The 16,695-nt window shown below is 30.6% G+C and overlaps 1 protein-coding gene across 2 annotated transcripts in view; it reads left to right on the top strand.

The window, feature by feature from the left end:
- The first annotated feature begins 1,036 nt into the window (after positions 1-1,036).
- The window catches only part of LOC145279669 (uncharacterized), a 49,279-nt gene continuing 33,620 nt past the window's right edge, over positions 1,037-16,695 (top strand). For both annotated transcript variants that reach the window (XM_080130933.1, XM_080130941.1), the window contains exons 1-2: positions 1,037-1,425; positions 9,888-10,135. In XM_080130933.1, the coding sequence (XP_079987059.1) occupies positions 1,037-1,425; positions 9,888-10,135 (637 nt within the window). The remainder of the gene's footprint in view (positions 1,426-9,887; positions 10,136-16,695) is intronic.

Genomic DNA, 16,695 nt, shown 5'->3' with positions numbered 1-16,695 from the left:
TGACGTCATCAATGAGCTCCAACTGTTCAGAAAAGCTCAGTGTTTTTCGTTGAGACGCCGACATCACTAATTGCAACGATCGTAAGCAAACGGTTTTCAGTGGCAAAATTAACAAACAAACTTCTGACTCAACAGTAAAGTGAATGTGCTGTTCAGATTATTGCAACGACAAGCAAAGTCGGCGGCGCTACCCTTAGACACACAAAGCAAAATCATAAGGTAGAGGGTGTCTCCTACAGACACAGACTGGACACACTGTGTCTCTAGACTGGTCAAGATTAAGTCATTGAACTTCACTCTCTCTCGAACTCACCTCTGTTTGGTTTGACCGATTTACGATATCACACTGTCACTACAAACGAACTCTCTTATATTGGGGAGGGTGGGACCAGATAAAATGTCTCTTATATCAGGTGTTTCTTATATACATTAACACAGGCTTTAGTCAGGGGAGGGGTCCGATCGGTTTCTTTCTCTTATATCCGTTTTTTTTATATAAGTTCTCTTATATTCGGGTTACACTGAAAGGTTATAATGTTGTTATAAAAATTCAAAATAAAAACTGTTTGAATAAAACTTCTATTTTTATATTTGTTAAAAAAAAAAAAGTGACAGTGTTGGTCATCCGTACCTAAAAATTCGTCTGATGTCACTTCCGCCGAATGTTTACAAAGAAGTACGACTCTTAACGAAAGCCATAAAATTTTTAAAATTTACTTTTTATTTGTTACTTTACCTTTGTTACGGTATTTTTTTTTAATCTGAGAAAATGAGAAACTAGTTGTATGAAGAAAAAAAAAAAAAAATTCGTGCGTGGCGAAAATAAAAGTAAAAAAAAAAAAACAAGGAACGTAAACGATCCGTGGGTTCGTTTCGTTCCGCTAAGTTCTTAACGGAAATCCGTGTCTAGTTTTACCAAAACAAACATGGCAGCCACCATTGTTATGTACATCGTGGATTGTTTATGATTTGCAAGTGATTTCAAATATTTTCTGTCGCATAAACCACCCAGAAAAGTTGGTGGGAAAAAAGAAAAATGCCTTCCACGAGCAAACCGACATCCCGTTCCCGGTCCAGGGAACGAAACCGGGACGATAAAAACAAGTCAAAGAAACACAAACACGGGTCCAAAACGCAGAAAAAAAAACACAAGAGTCGAAGTTCGTCCCGACATAAGTCGAGAGAGCGACAAAAAGAGAAAGAATCCTGGAATTTGGTGAAGAGTGGAGAAGACAATAATCAGCAGAAGAAAAGGAAGAAGGACGTTCGTTCTTCGAGTAAAAATTCAGTTTCGTTGTCGCGGTCGTCCAGCCATTCACCTCGTCGTCGTCGTGGCCGCAGCTCGACGGTCAGCAGCAGCAGCGACAGTGACGTTGGCAACTTCAAAAGGTCCAAGAGTAACGCGAAACGAAAACGAAAGTCTCGGTAAGAAGAACAGGTGCTTGTTTACATTGGTGATCTTTTAGACCAACGCATTTCACGTGAAAACATTAATACTAAATAAGAAGTAATCTTATGTTTCACAAACGTTTATTAACGTACTTGTGTGTTGTGTGCTATGGCGAAATTAGTATCAATTCCAAAAATTAACCGGTGCTATCAGATCAGGGTGTCTGAAGATATTGGCGTCTTGAGATAAAATGCATCGAACATTGATGTTTTTTTTTTTCTATTCCCTTTTGTAAAACTTATGTTCTGCAAAACCAAAAACAACAGCCCACCTTTCCCTCCTTTTCTTTTTACAAAACAATCAAACTTGGAGCATAAAACTTTTTCCCAAAATTACTGGATTCGGCATTAAATAACCTGAAAAGGGTTGGTATGCCGTAAAACAAAACAACCAAACCAAAAAGTAAGAAAAAGATCCAGTATAAAAATAATTTATAACTTGGAAAATTTATAACAGTGTAATAAATAATGGACAATCAACAATTCTCCCACTATCCAACAACCTTGATGTTGTTTGCACAGCAACCAAGAAGACAAACCTGCTTACCCGATTGTTAGTCTCCAACTCCACTTTAGCCCTAACAAACCACTCCCTTCAAATTTCCCTTTGTGGACAGATCCAACACTTGATGATCTGCAAATCGCCCCTTCCCATGTTTGTGATATCATAGAAAACCTAGACATCTTGAAAACATGTGGGCCTTATCTCATCCCTGCTGTACTATTAAAAAATGCATCATTGAGGTTGCCCTGGTTCTCTCCAAACTCTTCAACAAACATCTTAACGAATCTTGCTTTCCTGACTGTTGGAAAATTAATTCTGGTGAAAGAACCGACCGACTCAATTATAGCTCTATTAGCCGCCTTCCTTTTTTTCCCAAAGTCTTTGAGTTGTTGATTAATAAAGCCCTAGTCCACCACCTCATAGATAATAAACTTCTTTCCGACTGACAGTATGGATTTAAGCATCTGCAGATATTCTAACTGTAATCTCTGAACATATATACCATGCACTAGATAAGGCAGGAGAGCCGAAAGTAGTAACTCTTGGTATATTTAAAGCCTTTGACAGGGTTTGGCACCATAACTTTCTCATGAAAATTAAATCATATGTTATGGACGAATACTTAACATAATCAAATCTGTATTATTTGGATTCATTGTTCTTGAGTGTGATTTTCGATGTTATCTTTGATCTTCTTGACAATTTATTTTTGAATAAAACCAGCAAGCACTGTTGAGATCCTTAGATGTTGGAAAAACTACTCAAATAGTTTCTGCCTTCAAACTGCTAGACTTTGGAATTCCCTCCCGAGCCCTGCTTCCCTGATTGTACCGACATGCAGAAGTTTAAATGAAATGTTAACAAACATCTTGCTGTTCAGCTCTCTACATAGTATCCCTGCAAATTTGGTCCCAAAAAGTAGCTCTTTATGATTTAGTGGCACTGTGCCTTGTTTGGGGTAAAAAAAAAAAAAAAAAAAAAAAAAAATTTTGGGTATTACCAAAACAATTTATTTTTGAATAAAAACATGAGTTAAAAGTCCAGAATAGTTAACAGTTGCTAACTTGTAAAAAGAACAAAAAAAAAAAATAATAATTTATAGTAAATGCAAAAATAATAAATTCTTCACAGAATTGTATACTTTTAAACTGTTTGTAAGATTTTTTTTATTCCAGAACTTTTTTCTTTTCAACGTTCACGTGTTCATGAGACACACAAAAACAAAAATGACGGCTGAAGCAATGATTTAATCTTAATTTAAGTTAATTAATTTTTCTTTTTAGATTCTTTTTTTTTTGTATATGCCCCCTGATTTCTGGTTTGTTAATTAAATTACATAACAAATCCTGAAATAAATATGGGTGGTAAAGAATTTAATTCTATTTTGCTATGAATTATTTATCGTTTTTATTTTTATTTACTATTAACTATTCTGGAATTTACAAAAATGAAAGCATAGCAATTTGTTTTTAAATAAATATTTTAATTTAACTGAACAAGAACAATAACAATTACAATAAGGTAAAGAGAGTCAAAAGTATAAACCCATGGTTCACATCAATTTAGCAGCTTCGTAACTCCTGCTTCCCTTTTTTGTCCTTTAAGTCCATGATCATATCCATGCTGATACAAATTTGTTGAGAAGACAGATATTTTGGTCACTTTCGAGAATCTGCATTCACATCGGACATCTATAAACAACAAAGACAACATTTTACTTATTTAAAAATGAATATGATAATCTAAGGTTGAGGGCTGGGAGCATGAGTACACAAGAGTATGCTTGGGTTGCCGGCCCTCTATTATATAAAGGGCAAACGCTTTTTTTAAATTTTTATTTTACTTTTGTTAGTTTGAAGAGATCAAGGGGCTCCTTCCTGGGGCTAACACTTGATTCTATTATAGTTTAAATTTATATCCGAGGGCTCTTTTAAGAATAGACACTGTTCCCTTTATGGCTGCTATCTGTATTTCATTACAGCTTGGTCTTCCAGGGATTGCTTCTAAGTATTTATGAAGGTTCTTTTTTATTAGGCCAGTTGTGTGTATGTTTGTATGTCTTGCTAAAACTAACAAAACGTCTCGCTAAAACTAACAAAACGTCTCGCTAAAACTAACAAAATGTCTTGCTAAAACTAACAAAACGTCTCGCTAAAACTAACAAAACGTCTCGCTAAAACTAACAAAACGTCTCGCTAAAACTAACAAAACGTCTCGCTAAAACTAACAAAACGTCTCGCTAAAACTAACAAAACGTCTCGCTAAAACTAACAAGATGAGCACCTGCCATGGAAATAATGATAAAACAAAGACTCCCAACGTCTCTTCTGTGGGAGAAAGGTTGCAGGGAAGAGAAAAGGGCATCCCCCACTAAGCCACAAAGTCTATTTTCTCCTCTGTCAAGGCAGGATAGGCTGTTTTTAGCAGCTCCTGCCCAGATGTGGCAGCAGTACTCCATCCTTGGATGTACTTGGCTTTTATACAGATAGAGAATTGCATCAGTAGTGAGATATCTTCTGGAGCAGTAGAAGGATCCCACCATTTTCCCAGCGTCTCTGGCAACAGATTTGATGTACGTGTTCTATTTCAGATCAGGAGTAAAGGTCAAGTCAAGAAGCTTGTCAAAATATGGAGCCTCCCCAAGACGAGAGCCATCCATTTCAATTGATGCCAGATGGGGATCAGAGCGTTGATGATGTAAAGATAAAAGCTTGGTTTTGGATGCATTAAAAGTGACCAGCCACCTCTTCCCCCATTGTACCATGCGTTCAAGATCAGAGGAGAGAGAATTAGAGAGAACTTTGTCATTTACGGCCTTTGATGTGTTGCCATAAATGGTCGTGTCATTAGTATAGATGTCAACGAATGATTTAAGTATGTGTTTTGGGAGATCATTGATGTAGATCAGGAAGAGAGTTAGGCCCAGGATGGATCCCTGGGTGACTCGAGCATTAATACTGTGGGCCTCTGATTTCTGCTCATTAACCACTACTCTTATGAACCTATCAGAAAAATGATTTAATGATTGAGAAAACTTTTCCAGTAATACCGTAGCTGGAAATCTTGTGAAGTAGGCCCTTATGCCATACCTTATCGAAGGCCTTTGATATGTCAAGAGCAATTGCTCTGGAAAGGAAACCTGTGTCAATCATATAAAATGAATTATTTCAAAATTAATTTTTCAATCATATAAAATAAATTATTTCAGAATTAATTTTTCAATCATATAAAATAAATTGTTTCAAAATTAATTTTTCAATCATATAAAATAAATTGTTTCAAAATTAATTTTTCAATCATATAAAATAAATTATTTCAAAATTAATTTTTCAATCAATCATATAAAATAAATTATTTCAAAATTAATTTTTCAGTCAATCATATAAAATAAATTATTTCAAAATTAATTTTTCAATCAATCATATAAAATAAATTATTTCAGAATTAATTTTTCAATCAATCATATAAAATAAATTATTTCAAAATTAATTTTCAATCAATCATATAAAATAAATTATTTCAAAATTAATTTTCAATCAATCATATAAAATAAATTATTTCAAAATTATTTTTCAATCAATCATATAAAATAAATTATTTCAAAATTATTTTTCAATCAATCATATAAAATAAATTATTTCAAAATTAATTTTTCAATCAATCATATAAAATAAATTATTTCAAAATTAATTTTTCAATCAATCATATAAAATATTTCAAATTTTATTTTTCATCATTTTAGAGCAGCTTTTAAAATAATATTTGTGTTCTCTCTATCTGTCTATCTGGGCATACATCAAATAGCTACATGATAAAAGATAGGATCTATTCAGTTTTCAAGAACCCCATAAAATGCAAAAAATAAAAGAGATGACTTTGGGTTTACACCGGTTTCTTCTTGTTGCTCTGTGCACACTATAAACAAATGGATTATAACGCAGCAATTTAGGACGCTTAAAACACACACAACCTAAAAGATAGATTCTACGGTTTTAACAAATAAGGACAACGATTCATTTGTTTATTAAAAATTTTTGTAAAATGAAAAGAAAACAAAATACACAAAAAAATAAATATTTAATATCCCCCTTTTTTCTAAAAAAAAAAAATCTTTCTCTTATATTAAAAGTTGACCTGTTTGATACATTCTCATCCCTTTCTTTTGCCACCCTCTCACCTTAGATCTATTGTTAGAAAAGGTAGTAACTGGTACCCCCCTCCAGCTATGAGTAAAATAGCAACTTGTATTCAACTAATAGTTTACAATGGATATTCTGTTTCGAAATTTGATAAATGAAATCTATATATCGATAAAAGTAAGGATGTGAGGTGAATTCTCAACCTATATACTCAACAGATTTTTTATTTATAAATTTGAAATTTGGTATATAGGGTATTCAGACACGTGGAAGATTTTTTAATCGGTTTTCATTCGGAAAAATGGGCTGCTAAGGTGTCAAAATTGAAAAATTGGTATGTGGGGTTGTCGGATTTTTATCTGTATTTTAACTGTTGCCGAATGTGCATGACAGCTTCCTAATGTTAAGAATAAGTAGGTTTGAAAACACATTTCAAAGAATGTGTCAAATTGGCCTAATGGTTATCGTACTTGACTCACTGTCTTTAAGTTTTGGTTTCAATCCCAACTTGAGTATTTTTTTTCTTACAAAAAGTGAACTGTTTAGAAAAACATAATACTCGCATGTGTATCTCAGTTTCTTTCCATTTTTGTAATTTTTTTTTGTTTTTTTACTTCATTTTTATTAAAAAGGAATTTAACATTACGTTTAATACTTACAATATTTCTGTTTATAGTCTATTAGAATTTTACATTAATTAAAATATAATATTTATGCATATTTTACAACCGGGCAACGTCGAGCGGCATGCTAGTATACTATAAAACAGGCAAACCAAACAAATGTATCAGCCATTTTGTTTTGTTTAAAACCCGAGAAATAGGTCAGCAAATTTGTCCACTTTTATTACCTGTCGCTTTTTTTTTTTACTCCAAGCTTCTTTGTGATAATCAAAAAAAAAAACAGGATAATTATGGTGTTTATCTACAGAAGAACCTGTGGTAATTGTGCATAAAACGGGAGCCTAACTTTCATGCACGCCAATAAGCTGTGTCCATGTCTGTCTGTTGAGGTATGGAAGCACAAAATGGATACAATATATAAAAATATGTCAACTTTTTTTTTTTATCAATTAATAGTTCATTATTTATTGCATATCTTATCCAATAACTATGTTTATTTAAGTTAATATGTTATATATTTTGTCAAAATATTTAGATATTTTAAACTTTTTTATCGCATATCTTCTCCAATAACTATGTTTATTTTAAAAATATATTTATTTACAGAAACAAAAAAATTGAATGTTTCACATTTTTACAGTTAAAAAAAAATAAATGTGCGACAGAAAATAGATTAGCAATTTAAAAATGTGAATATTTCACACGACAAAATATATAACATATTAACTTAAATAAACATTGGATAAGATATGCAATAAAAAAAATGTTGTGTGAAAGATTCACATTTTTCAACCATAAACTATTTTCTGTTGCACATTCATTTTTTTTAAACTGTAAAAAATGTGAAACATTCAATGATTTTTTTTTTTTATTTCTGTAAATAAATATATTTTTAAAATATCTAAATAGTTTGACAAAATATATAACATTAACTTAAATAAACATAGTTATTGGATATGTGATAAAAAAATAAAATACTAATTAAAAAAAAAGTTTATGTATTTTTATATATTTTATCCATTTTACACTTCCATACCTCAACTGACAGATGCAGATGCCACCTATCGGCGTGTATGAGTTAGGCTCTCGTTTTATGCACAATTACTGACCCTGTCATTATTAAGAAGCTTACAACGTGGTATACACTCTTAGGCAGAGTTTCCCAAACTTCAGGACACCATGGAGTCCCTGAGCAGGGCAAAAGTTTTTCACAGAGCACTTGTCGTTGGCATGCATTTGTGTCCGAGTATCATAGTTCCCAAGTCCAATACAGAAAAGAAGCAGAATAGAAAGTTTTGAGTTTCGTAAGAATTTTAGTCATTATCAGGATCGTGAGTCCTTTTGTGGCTGGAAAAACCAATGTGGGCTCTGAATAGTTGGAGGCATTGATCACATTGTATGGGAGGGGGTGTGGTTGGTTGGCTCTAAGGGCCCTTTGTTTATTAGATTTACTCCTCTGTTTTCTTTGAATTGGCTTGTACCCACTTTGACTATGTTCCTCCATTCATGTTTGTTGTTCAATGAGGCTTCAAAGGTGTTTGGATCTATATTGGCCTTTTTCTAAAATAAATATGAAAAACATTAATTTCAAATTTTAACTTATTACTCGTTCATTAGTTGTTCCTGCTCGTGATTTTAATATATTTTCGTGTTTACAGACATTTTTTTTTTTGATTAATCAAAAATTGTTGCATTTTTTTTGTTAATTTATTTTTTATTTTCTTTTTCATGAATCCTCCTGAAACTCCTTACACCTGTAGTTATGTATCATATCTTTTTCCAGTAAAAAAAGATCAATAATTGACTGCATGCAACCATTTTATTTTTCTATATAAAGCATTTGGTCCGCTTTAAGAAACGACTTGTGTAGCCTCTCAGCCTCACTCATGGAGGCCTAGGGCTCTGTGGAGCCCACTTTGGGAAACCCTGCTCTAAGGAATAACCGCCCTTTTTTCTTTTCCAATCCTTTTTTGACCAATAAGCAAACTATTCCAAGGGAGGTAACTCTTTCTTTCCTTGCAAAAAAAACCTTTTTTGTTTTTCTAGATGTACAATCTTACTAATCCTCAAAACTATTTATAATGACATATTACGCATATATTCTCACTTTATATGCAAATGAGATGCTGCCAGTTTAAATACAAATACTTGTTTTTAGAGATTGAGCTGAAGTTAGATTAGTGAATTTTGACAAGTGTGTGTTGGATTTATCCCCCCCCCAAATTGTTATTTGAGAGTACAGAATAGTTAACAATTATTTAACCACAGAAAATACAATATCAAGAGATGTATGAAGAACACGAGATGTCATTGATTTGGTCACATTGAAAAACTGAATGATAAGAATGCTTGGGTTATAGAACAGTTGAAGTAGCAAGTTCAGTTCATGATGGGAAAGATTGAAGAAATCATTGACAGGATTGATTTGAGAGAAAGACCTGAGCAAAAATAAGTTTAGAAGTCAATTTCTAAAAGCTGTTCAACACATGCGAGCATGTAAAGCAAGTGTTAAACTCAATATGATGATCGTACATTATGAGTCCATCTTTTGATGCGGATTGGGAACCTACGTGACTTATTTTTCTCCATTCCTTTTGGTCCAGGGCAAATTGATTGATGGACGCCCAACTTTTGAAAGATGTCCAATCAAATCATTTTCTATCAACCTTCTCCTTGGCTTTCCTCTGTCTCTTTTGTCTTCTAACATACTGTCAAAGCATAACTTTGACAGGACAGTGGTTTATCGTTTTACATGGTCAAAAGGTTTAAGGGTTTTACTTTTGATTTTATCAAGGAGAGGGGGTAGGAAAGTAGTTTGACGGAGGGTGGATTTTTTTTTTTTTTTTTTGATCAAGCGATATCCCCGTAATGAAATGCATTATGTGATTTTGAAACGCCTCAATACGATTGACTAGTTGTTTAGTCCATGTGATACAATCAAGAATAATGAAACACCTCAATGCGATTGACTAGTTGTTTAGTCCATGTGATACAATCAAGGTCATATAAAACTACTGGGAGGACATACATTTTATAAACTTTTACTTTAACATTTATCGGCACCATTTTTGATTTTAGAATGGTGCTGTGTTTTTGGAAAGGTGACATAATTTAAAATGTCTCATTTCTTTGCCAAACATGAATTAATTTTTTTGTTTCATGTTTTGTTAGGAGCCGTTCTGCTTCTCCTGAAAGAAAGAAACACAAAAAAGAGAAGAAAGAAAAAAAGAAAAAGAAGAAAAAACATCGAAAGAAGCAGAAGAAAGACAAAAAGGAAGAAAAAGCAAGCAAATCTTCCTCTGCCGGAAATGAGAAAAAGGAAAAAGAGAAATGGGTTCAAGTCTTGCAGAAAACTAATGCTGCATCTGCATTGCCAAATACGACGAATCAAAATACATCAGACGGCAAAACAAAAGAAGGTAAGTACGTCAAAAACAGAAGATTACCGTGTTTCACGATAGAAGAAAATTTGTAGGTAAACTTTTTTTTGAATGTTAAGAGAGTAAAAACGATTTAAAATTCTGAATTTTTGAGACGAGGATTGTACCTCTATAAGGCAACCATTCGCCCATGTATGGAGTATTGCTGTCATATTTGGGCTGGTGCATCGGCTACTAGTCTCTCGCTCCTTGACAAGGTTCAAAAGAGAGTCACAAATCTGATAGGCCCTGAACTGGCATCTAAGCTTCAGCCTCTGTCCCATCGACGAAACGTTGCATCCCTCTGCCTGTTCTATAAGTATTTTAATGGTGAATGCTCTAACGAACTACAAGCACTTTTGCCCCCACGACGTGAACACCCTCGACAGACCCGACAGGCTGCAAAATCCCATCCCCACACTGTAGAGATCCCTAGATGTAAAAGATCTTTCTACTCCAGAATCGCTAGACTTTGGAATTCCATTCCAGGTCCCTGCTTCCCCAACTGTACTGACATGCAGAAGTTCAAGTGCAACGTGAACAGACATCTTGCTGCCCAAATCCCTACATAGCGCCCCAGTAGTTGTTGCCTCTGATAATAGCCCCCTACAGCAAAGTGGCAATTTGCCTTGTTTGGGGTGAAAATGTAAAAAAAAAAAAAGTTTATATGACTTGTATTGATCGGACTATTGTTCTCATCTCGATTGTTATTATTTGTACAACGTTTCGGTCGGATTGTCCTTCGGCCATCATATGGCATGTTGGTTGTTGTTTGTAAAAGAAAGGAGAAAAGTTACTTCGTAGATATTTTCATACTTCTGTGAGTTACTCAAATATTGTGCACGCTTAAAATTTCGGTGATGGAAGGGAGATAATCCCGCTGCCGATTTTTATTAGAATTGCCTCCCTTATGTCAATAAATTTTTTGTTTTCATAGAGTCAAAACAATAACCAAAAAGTGGAGACTGAATCACAGAAATACAAAACTATCTACAGAGCCAGTAACTTTTTTTTTTTTTTTTTTTTTTTTTTTTTTTTTTCAAAACAACTGACATGCCTGAAGATGGTCGAAGGACAATCCGACCGAAACGTTGCACAAATAACACTCAAGATCAAAACAATAGTCTGATCAATACAAGTAATATAAACTCCTTACCTATTATTACTTATTCATTTGAATTAGCGGGACCTGTGGAAATTCCACAGGATACTCATTCATATGTAATATATTGATTTTGGCATAGTGTAGATGTTCTGCGTAAATAGAGATGCTCTGATATATTTGTAGCTCTTTTGTTAAAACTGCAAAAGTATTTATCTAAACTAGCAGGGATGCCCGGCATAGCCCAGTCATAAAATGCACTTACATATGGTATTTTAATTTATGCAGCTTTCGTATATATTATTATAGAGTCAGTTTTCTATCGATGCATATATTTTATAAAGTCGTGATTTCAAAAATAAAAAATATATATCCATGTGACTTGGGTGCATCAGCTTGAACTGAAACCAAAACTTATGAAGACAAAAACAAATATATATATATATATATATATATATATATATATATATATATATATATATTAGTGTTGTACCGATTAATCGGATTCGGAAAAATCAGTAGTTTTCGGGGTATCGGAATTGGAAAAATTTGTGCCTAATTTCCGATTCCGAAACCGATTCTTTTAATATTTTATTATGTTAATTTTTCATTGCTGATACCGTTGATAAATATTTATTCCTTTTAAACTATTAGTAAAACTAACCTCTATAGATCATGATAACATTAAAGGAAGATTTACATTTATTTTATCTGCGTAAAATAAACAAAATAAAACTTGAAACTTTGCGAAAATTCACTAGATAACCTTTAGAAGAATGCAGTTTATTTTCAAGATATTGAAAAAATTGTTTAAATTTAAAGAAATATTTTGTCAAGAATAATATCAAACATTATTGCTAATTAAATGAAAAGTAGAATATAATCGTGTTGGATTAGGTTTTTGTCCACTCCCTTACTCTGCATTGGCAAATATGACAAGGAATGGTGAAAGTTGTGAAAAGGATTGGCCTTGAATTGAATTTGAAATGAACTCGTGAAATTTTCTTTGATTCTGCCGGTATCATTTATGTTTATACTTAGGGATTCCTACGGCGGCGCCAATGCTGTCTAGAGCCCACCAATCTCACTCCCCTATATAAGGCAATAAAAAATCTAGACCACTAACTGAAAGTATTTGGGGGTGATTAACATCTTCGATACCGTTTGGCTTCAACAATTTGGCAACATAAAATGTAAGTGTATTTTTAAATAACTATTTTAAAGATATTCAAAATGTGTTTCATGATTTGAAAATTAATTACCAGCATATTTTTTACTTTATTTTTGTTTAATATTTATTTTCATGTGATGCAAAAGTTCGAATTGTTTTTTTTTTTTATAAAAGTCAAATATATTCTTTTGTTAGGTAGAAGTGTAACTTATCTTGCCTTTGGTAACATTTATTGGGTGGGTTTCTACTAGTATATTGTTTAATTTTTAATTTTTGAGTCATTATCGAGAGTTAAAAGTTGTATGTTGGCCTTTTTTTCTTTTTCTTGTTCTCACATAACATCGGGTGAACATAGTGACATTTCTTGGGTACGTTTCTATCAGTACTTTGATTTCTGATTTCTGAGCTATTATCAAGGCTCGAATATGGCTTAAATAATATCACCATTTTTATTTTGTTTTAACTCAATAGGCTTTACACTACCATTATTTTAAGTTAAAAAACACTTTAAAATAAGTTAAAATGCAAAAAAAAGAAAAGAAAAAATTATCCAGGTAGTTGAAAATGTAGCTTCGCTTGTTTTTGGTAACATTTTTTCGTTGCTTATTCATTTATTTCGCCCCCTTTTCTTCCTTTCTTATTTTGAAAAATCATCCACCAGACGAGAAGCAAAAAAAATAATGAATTTAAGAATTTAGAGTGTCTGTTTTACAGGTAAATTTAACAGAAAATGAGCCTCCATATCCAAGTAATTCTAACGTTTAAGGACAGTTAACCAAAGATTGCTATAATATGTAAGTTCTGTGCGTTTGTATATATGGGAGGTTACTTTTTAGTGATAATATGTGGGTTTTATGAACTAACCAGTCTAACTTAAGGTAAGTTGTAAAAGAATTTAATGAACAATCATAATAATTTATAATGGCCTGAAAATGATGACGATTTTACTTTAAATATATATACTAAACTGATCCGACTCTCTAAATTTTAAATTAGTTTTTTGTTTTTTTTTGTTTTTTTTAATATATTCACATAATCTCCTAAAAATGTAGAATCTCATTTTGTCTAGGGTGTGTGAATTAGTTTACATGTGATTCTATTTACTTGTTGTCCCCTGCCCGAAGGTAGTGTTAGACACAAGGTCGGTTTTTAATACAGGGAATCCAACTCTCCCAAAAGGGATACTCTGGATTGAAACGGCAATGAAACTTGTCTCAGCCTAGAAGGATTTTTCTGTCTGTGGCAGAGGACATAAAGGATAAAGTTTAATATGAGAACAGATACTACACTTTGAATTATTTATTGGGTAAAATATATAGCATATTTTCACAAATTAGGCACAATACCATCAAATGTGTGTGAAATTGGAAGTTGTGTTAATACTTTATCTTACACTATCTAGAATCATTTCAGTTATCACAATAGCACGTTTATTTTAGAGGTCATGATATTTATAATATCCATAATTTTAATTTGCAAAATAGATTTTAAGACCGTCCTGAAGATGATTTAGTAGGCTATGCTAGTTTTAAATGGGAACTAAATCATCTCTCCAAAGATATTTAAAAATAAATATTGCTTAATATTTTACTCTGTTATTTTGAAGCTATGTGTTCTTGGTGCTCGGTAAAATTGCAAGGGAATAAATAGCAGGGTAAAAGTGGCAACGGCAAAAATGGTAAAAATGGATACAGAGGGAAAAACCGCATTTTAGTAACAGAAAATTAGGACTATTGGAGAGAAGTGCCAGGCTCAGCTCTCTACCCTCTAGTTTAAAATATGGCTAACCCCTCACCGCCACATTTTAAAATGACTATTTGTAAATAAGTATTTACACTGATGAGAGGTGTTAGGTTGTCATGCATATAGTTTAAAAGAGGAACACGGCATCCCTCCATGCTTGAAAATAAATATTTTGAAAAGTATTTACTCACTCGGTAAAAATCGTAAATGAATTGGGCAACAGAAAATTGGGCAACAGAAAAGGGACCATTTTGGCCAGCTAGGAAAAAAGGCCAGCTAGGAATAAATATTGATTAATAATAAATTGTAGAAAGGTTCTTGCGGGGGATATTGTTTTAAGACGAGGCTAACCCCCTTCCCTCCAATTTTTTGTATTAATATAATAATTGTTGAAGAACTTCTTCTAGACTGAGGTCATTTTTATTTTTGTTCTGATCCAAAGTGCCCCTTTTTGGTGAGCTGTATATTTCTCACATCAAAAACCGACTTTGTGTTTAACTTTGCATTTGTGGGAAGGCGAGTAAATAGGAACAACAGTAAATACTTTTTAAGGCATTTTAAAAACTATATCTCAAAAACATTTTTAAAACTATATCTCAAAAACATTTTTAAAACTATATCTCAAAAATATTTTTAAAACTATATCTCAAAAATATTTTTAAAACTATATTTCAAAAACATTTTTAAAACTATATTTCAAAAACATTTTTAAAACTATATCTCAAAAACATTTTTAAAACTATATTTCAAAAACATTTTTAAAACTATATTTCAAAAACATTTTTAAAACTATATCTCAAAAACATTTTTAAAACTATATCTCAAAAACATTTTTAAAACTATATCTCAAAAACATTTTTAAAACTATATTTCAAAAACATTTTTAAAACTATATTTCAAAAACATTTTTAAAACTATATCTCAAAAATATTTTTAAAACTATATTTCAAAAACATTTTTAAAACTATATCTCAAAAACATTTTTAAAACTATATCTCAAAAATATTTTTCAAACTATATTTCAAAAACATTTTTAAAACTATATCTCAAAAACATTTTTAAAACTATATCTCAAAAATATTTTTAAAACTATATTTAAAAAACATTTTTAAAACTATATTTCAAAAACATTTTTAAAACTATATCTCAAAAACATTTTTAAAACTATATCTCAAAAACATTTTTAAAACTATATTTCAAAAACATTTTTAAAACTATATCTCAAAAGCATTTTTCAAACTATATTTCAAAAATATTTTTTAAACTATATCTCAAAAACATTTTTAAAACTATATCTCAAAAACATTTTTAAAACTATATCTCAAAAACATTTTTAAAACTATATCTCAAAAACGTTTTTAAAACTATATCTCAAAAACGTTTTTAAAACTATATCTCAAAAACATTTTAAAAAATATATCTCAAAAACATTTTTAAAACTATATCTCAAAAACATTTTTAAAACTATATCTCAAAAGCATTTTTAAAACTATATCTCAAAAACATTTTTAAAACTATATCTCAAAAACATTTTTAAAACTATATCTCAAAAACATTTTTAAAACTATATCTCAAAAACATTTTTAAAACTATATCTCAAAAACATTTTTCAAACTATATCTCAAAAACATTTTTAAAACTATATCTCAAAAACATTTTTAAAACTATATCTCAAAAACATTTTTAAAACTATATCTCAAAAACATTTTTAAAACTATATCTCAAAAACATTTTTAAAACTATATCTCAAAAACATTTTTAAAACTATATCTCAAAAACATTTTTAAAACTATATCTCAAAAACATTTTTAAAACTATATCTCAAAAACATTTTTTAAACTATATCTCAAAAACATTTTTAAAACTATATCTCAAAAACATTTTTAAAACTATATCTCAAAAACATTTTTAAAACTATATCTCAAAAACATTTTAAAAACTATATCTCAAAAACATTTTTAAAACTGTATCTCAAAAACATTTTTAAAACTATATCTCAAAAACATTTTTAAAAACTATATCTCAAAAACATTTTTAAAAACTATATCTCAAAAACATTTTTAAAACTATATCTCAAAAACATTTTTAAAACTATATCTCAAAAATATTTTTAAAACTATATCTCAAAAATATTTTTAAAACTATATTTCAAAAACATTTTTAAAACTATATTTCAAAAACATTTTTAAAACTATATTTCAAAAACATTTTTAAAACTATATCTCAAAAACATTTTTAAAACTATATCTCAAAAACATTTTTAAAACTATATCTCAAAAACATTTTTAAAACTATATTTCAAAAACATTTTTAAAACTATATTTCAAAAACATTTTTAAAACTATATTTCAAAAACATTTTTAAAACTATATTTCAAAAACATTTTTAAAACTATATTTCAAAAACATTTTTAAAACTTTATCTCAAAAACATTTTTAAAACTATATCTCAAAAATATTTTTCAAACTATATTTCAAAAACATTTTTAAAACTATATCTCAAAAACATTTTTAAAACTATATCTCAAAAATATTTTTAAAACTA

Source organism: Euprymna scolopes, chromosome 1 (genome assembly GCF_053919585.1).
Source record: "Euprymna scolopes isolate OS-2025 chromosome 1, ASM5391958v1, whole genome shotgun sequence".
Lineage (NCBI taxonomy): Eukaryota > Metazoa > Mollusca > Cephalopoda > Sepiida > Sepiolidae > Euprymna > Euprymna scolopes.
The sequence above is the reverse complement of the archived record's forward strand: the minus strand, read 5'-3'. Positions and strand labels throughout refer to the sequence as shown.